We start from the raw sequence: 5,805 nt of genomic DNA, 5'->3' as shown, positions 1-5,805 counted from the left end.
TGATGCCTTATTGTCAGACAATGATTCCGTAGTCCTAGTGGTGTATCTGGTCCTTAGACTTGAGACACCAAGGATATCCTGTATGAGTGCTCCACTCTTTGATACCAGACTTATAGGTTTGGCTGTCCCAGATCTAGTGCAGCTGGTCATTGGGAGTGGTAGTCGACCTTACGAGGGCTATTGAGTGTCGACAGAGGATCATCCACTCTCGGCGTCATGAGAGGAATATCCCATGTGTTCTTGCTCAGACAAATCCCTGGCCAGGGTCATTCGGGTTGAGAGAGAAAGAGTTCTCCGGGAGAATCCGATTAGAGCGAGACTCGAGTAGAAACCGTATGGGTCTGACAACACCATGCTCGATATACGGTCTTTGGGATATTAGATAGATGAGGGACTATAAGTACATGGTAAATGAGGACAGACAGGTCCAATGGATTGGATTCCCCTGTATCGTCTGGGGACTACGGCGTAGTGGCCTAGTACGTCCGTAGTCGATGAGTTGAGTGAATTATTATAGAGATAATAATTCACTAAGTTAGAAGGAGTTCTGACAAGTATGACTCACGGCCAGTTCGATATTGGGCCTAGAGTGTCACACACATATGGTAGGCATTGCGATGAGTAGAGGTTCGGATATGAGATATCCGACGGAACCCTTGTCTTATTGGATGCAGATCCAATACCCACTAGGGAAGGACCCATTAGGGTTTTGACACGGGATCTCTATAAATAGGAGGGATTCACAGCCTCATAGGCTAGAGTCTTTGCTTGCCCTTCCTATTCTCCTCTCCCTCTCCACCTCAGAGTAGGCCTGGAGTTTTGAGGAGCGTCGTCGCAACCCTGCTGTGTGGATCACTGCTAGAGAGGAGGACGCTTGACCTCCTTCACCCTCTCCTAAGGATCTGCAAGGAAACAGAGATATACGATCTCCCTAGGTAACACAATCTCTATACGCAGTTTTGTGTTTTGTGGATTTTTGGGCACCAATCTTCGCACGACGACGAACATCTTTTTGGGAATCGGGGATTTTTATTTTCTTGTTCTTCCGCTGCGCATATGATGTCGCCCCCCATGATTTCCCAACATTCAGATCATTGTGTGTACATCAAATGATTTGGTGAGGATTTTATTATTCTCTTACTTTATGTTGATGACATGCTTATTCTTGGGAAAGATATGTCTAAAATTGACAGGTTGAAGAAGGAACTGAGTGAGTCTTTTGTAATGAAGGACATGGGGCCAGCAAAGCAAATACTAGGCATGCAAATTTTCCGTGATAGGAAAAACAAGAAGATTTGGTTGTCACAGGAGAAATACATCGAGAAGGTATTGGAAAGATTTAGTATGAGCAATGCTAAACCAGTTGGTTCTCCTCTTGCAGGTCACTTCAAGTTGTGCTCAGAACAGAGTCCGTCAAGTGATGAGGAGAAGGAGAAAATGCAAAAGGTTCCTTATGCTTCAGTAGTTGGAAGTTTAATGTATGCAATGGTATGTACGAGACCAGACATTGCATATGCAGTGGGTGTTACTAGCAGATTTCTTACAAATCCAGGCAAAGAGCACTGGGCAGCAGTGAAGTGGATTTTTAGATATCTCAGAGGGAGTTCTAAGGTTTGTTTAAGCTTTAGAGGTGGACCACCTGTGTTAATAGGTTACACAGATACAAATATGGCAAGAGATATAGATACGAGGAAGTCTACTTCAGGTTATGTACTTACTTTTGCAGGGGGAGCTGTGTCATGGCAATCCAGGTTGCAAAAGTGTATTGCTCTCTCCACCACAGAAGCAGAATATATTGCTGCTATAGAGGTATGCAAAGAAATGTTATGAATGAAAGAATTCTTACAAGAATTGGGGTTGAAACAGAAAAATTATGTGGTGCATTGTGACAGCCAAAGTGCCATCCATTTGTGTAAGAACCCAATGTTTCATTCCAAGTCAAAGCATATAGATGTCAGATACCACTGGATTCGAAATGTATTTGAAGAGAAGCAGTTGCAGCTTCAGAAAATTCATACAGATGACAACGGAGCAGACATGTTGACGAAGACCTTACCAAAAGAAAGATAAGAGATATGCCGACAGCTGGTCGGCATGACTTTACATTGAGAAGTCATGGGACAACCTCCCTTATGGGCTGAAGGGGAAGGTTGTTGGGCTGATGGCCTATATTCAACCCATGTGGGCTTTATCAGCCCACAGCCCACACCCCCTCTTAACCTAACCCTAATTAAGATTAGGGGGGTGTGGTGGCTACGTTTTAGAGGCAGATTAAAGCTATAAAAAGGCAGCAACGAGGCAGATCTTTGGAGCGACGAGATTCCAAAGAGAAGAAGGAGAACAAGGCAGAAAAGGAAGAGAAAGAAAGGGAAGAAGACAAGGACAACGCAGAGAGACTGTTCTCAATCATCTAGCAATGTTCTCATCTCAGGTTAGATCAAATCTACAGTAGGCTCTTGTTGTGATTACTTGGGAGGTTTCAGATATTGTGGGCAGTGACGTGATCCTTGTATCCCAGTTATTCTCTTGTGGTTGTTGCTAGGGTTTTGGGCAAGAGATTGAGATTTGTATATTCATTATTCTCATAGTGGATTATCTCTAGTTTGCCCCGTGGTTTTTACCCTTCACATTGAAGGGGTTTTCCACGTATATCTTGCTGTTCTGTTTGATTGTGTTTCCATTTTATTCCGCTACGTATTTTGGTCTTCTAGTATTTGTTTCTATACAAAGGTTATTCCTGTTTATATCCCCATCAACTCTTACAGACAATCAACCACCTAAACATCCAACCGCAGCGCAGGTAGGAATCATGCGTTGTAACTGAGAGGATAATTTAATCTTCTACAGATTAGTTTGTGGGTTTCCATACTCGAATGGTAAGTTTATTAGGGAAAGAAATGTTTCTTCTTCCCCATGTCTTTCCTTCCACTGTGGCTGTCCAACCCCAGCAAGCTCAACTGTATCCTGCCAACGCTCCTGTGGAACCAGTCCCTCAGGTGTTTCAGTCTCGGCAAGCTCATCCGTCTCGTCCCAGTGCTGTCGTGCAAACTCAGCAAGGTCAACCGATGAACTCTCAGATCTCGATGGTTGCCCGACCTGCAATGCTACATGATCAGATGCACACTCAAGACCAGCTTCAACAACAACAGATGTAACATGCAGCATTGCATGGAGGGACCAGTGGAACAAGTGTATTTCATGGTCAGACCATTAATGGAAGCTGTGGGATGCTGACCACAGGAGCATATTCCAGTATTGATGGCAGCAGTGGAGCAGGTAGTAGTATACTACCTGGAACTGTATCATCAGCTGAAGGACAAGGAGCCATTACCATGCCTGATTACCCGTCAGACTCTGAACAACAAGGGGAGAACTGGGATGTTGAGAGTGGCGAAATCCTGGATTTGCCTTTACATAATGATGAAGAAAGCTGTTCTTGAGAAGAAAATAGTCTGCCATATAGTTTAATGTTGTTTGGAACTTGGAAAATGTTATCTAAGGCTCTCTTATGAGCCCTGCAGTGAACAGTAGTTCTGGTGATGATTACATTTCTCATATAATATGTCTCCAGAAACTTTATGATGAAAGTGGATGATGTTTCTTTCTCATATGGAAATCTTTACTTTGACATGATAAAGGTGGAAATTTAGCTTATTTTGTTGAATGGTCAACTGTGAACTGGGGATCTTATGAGATCAATGAACCATCATGTTACCCTCATTTATCAATCATATGAGATCAATAATTTCTATCGTTGGATCTTTTCTATCTTGGATATGCATGGGCAAATTACTTGTGCTTCTTCCTCAAGAACGTAGAGTGGATGATGTTCTACCACAACACACATTAAACGATGCAACAACATCGATTTCAGAGTCTTGGATTCAACAAAGCCCACGATATGATACTGTCACAACTTATTATTATGCGTCTGCTGCCACCTCTTCTTCTTCTTCTTCTACTTCAACCTTTTTCCTGTGAAGCTTAGCCAATGTGAGGGACCCGAGCAACGACCCCATGCTTGTTCACCCAAACCCACACCCTGTCACACCGGAAATCCTGGATGACCACCTTGCCGTCCTCAACGATCCTTGCCTTCACCGTTGGATTCTCCGACTCGATGATGGTCGCTGCCTTCTCCCCTTCAACTCCGAGAAGCTCCGGCCATGAATACTTCCCTGCGAACAGGCATGCATGCATGTACAGCATCAAACCTACATGTCTTGATTCCTCAGTCGAGCTTTACTTACCAGCGCATATGTTTTGCATCTTCCTTTTATCCTTAGATCTTCTAATGGAGGATCGAAGGATACGCCTCTTTCTTTTACCTCTTCTGCGTGTGGGGATTGAGTCGAGAGGATTTGTTCTTATAGGCAGCATCAAGTTAAGGTGACTTCTTGGATGTCAAAGATGCACAGAATAAGAACAAGCAGTTCACGTGAGCTGAGCTTTGGAAGTCCAGCTTCAGATATGGTTTCGCTGCATGCAGTACGTGCACAGTCGTAGGACATGCAACGTGGACAAGTACGAAGCTACGCCAAATTGTTTAGGTAGGAAGGAACACAGCTGCTGAGAGTTGTTGAGATCTTGTCTTCTCTTTCCTGCTCTTAGCGAGGTCAACTTCTACAGAATTCTGCAGAAAAGATAGATAGATAGATAGATCTGCTTGCCATTTGTCTCCCCAAGTGATCATCATTTCAAGAATTACATTATTTTTCGGGCTCAATCTCTCTGCAGAACTGCAAATCTTGAAGGCTTCGATCAAGTCTACGCACGCATTCAAAGCATGTTGGTTACGAAACGCTAAACGACGCAAATTTAGCCTTTAATTCATGAAAACGCTAAACGGCACAAACTTCAAACGACGAACAATTGCGATCGAACCCATTAACTTTTATTCATGTCGGTGGCACAATGGCATCTGCCTCCCTTATTTAAGATTCCAATACATATCCAGACATATTTGTCACCATCTACCCAATACGAGGAATCTCCGCGACGATTCCAGCCTTGTCAACCCAAACCCGCACCCTGTCGCAGCGGAAATCCGCAGTAACTACCGATCCAACCTCGACGATGACAGCTTTGACGGTCGGATTCTCACACTCGATCGTCGTCACCGCCGTCTCTCCCTTCACTCCCACCAGCTCCGGCCACGAGCTCTTCCCTGCGTTTTGTCACACGAAAAGCATTCATCAGCTAGCCAATCTTACAGAAACAAACATGAGCATGCATCTCTCTCACGTACCTGTGCACTGATCCATCTTTCTCGGATTTTAGCTTGTCTTGTCATGTCTTCTTCTCCTAACGTGATATTTATAGGCCTTGTTCTCGGGGTTCAGCTTTGAGATTGCTTGGTCAAAAACTTGTTTGAGCACCTCACGGAACACAAAGGAAGCAAATTTATATACTACCAACCAAGCTGGTCTTCTTCTGCATCAGCAGCATTATCACAAACACTATTCAAAGACAACCTCCTCTCTGACTGCTTCAACTATAACGGTCTCCGGTCACAATAAGATTAAGCGAGGAGCTAAGCTGTCAATTGCTTGAAACGAACAGTAAAACGGGGTTAGGATGTCACTTGGAGATGATCATTATATGTTATTTCCCAGCTTAACTTCTATTCGACATAGCATAGAGGGATAGAGATTGCACTACCATCATCATCACCATCATTGCTGTTGTTACTGTCGTCTTTATCAATCCCATCAAATCTCCTGTTATTATATTACTAATTGTAATAGCAGTAGCATAATTGTGAAGCACAGTGTTCCTTAAACTAGCATTAGAGTTAGAACTCTA

The 5,805-nt window shown here is 43.6% G+C and overlaps 1 protein-coding gene across 1 annotated transcript; it reads right to left on the bottom strand.

Annotated features, from left to right (window-relative positions):
- Window positions 1-4,872: 4,872 nt before the first annotated feature.
- LOC103981366 (glu S.griseus protease inhibitor-like) lies at window positions 4,873-5,382 on the bottom strand. The gene is made up of 2 exons (XM_009398083.3): window positions 5,249-5,382; window positions 4,873-5,167 (listed from the first exon to the last, which is right to left on the bottom strand). Exons 1-2 carry the CDS (start codon window positions 5,262-5,264, stop codon window positions 4,974-4,976), a joined length of 210 nt encoding a protein of 69 aa, XP_009396358.2. The 5' UTR covers window positions 5,265-5,382; the 3' UTR covers window positions 4,873-4,973.
- Between the last annotated feature and the right edge of the window lie 423 nt (window positions 5,383-5,805).

Source organism: Musa acuminata, chromosome BXJ3-4 (assembly GCF_036884655.1).
Source record: "Musa acuminata AAA Group cultivar baxijiao chromosome BXJ3-4, Cavendish_Baxijiao_AAA, whole genome shotgun sequence".
In the NCBI taxonomy this organism is placed as follows: Eukaryota; Viridiplantae; Streptophyta; class Magnoliopsida; order Zingiberales; family Musaceae; genus Musa; species Musa acuminata.
Note: the sequence above shows the minus strand (reverse complement) of the source record. Positions and strands in the feature narration are given on the sequence as shown.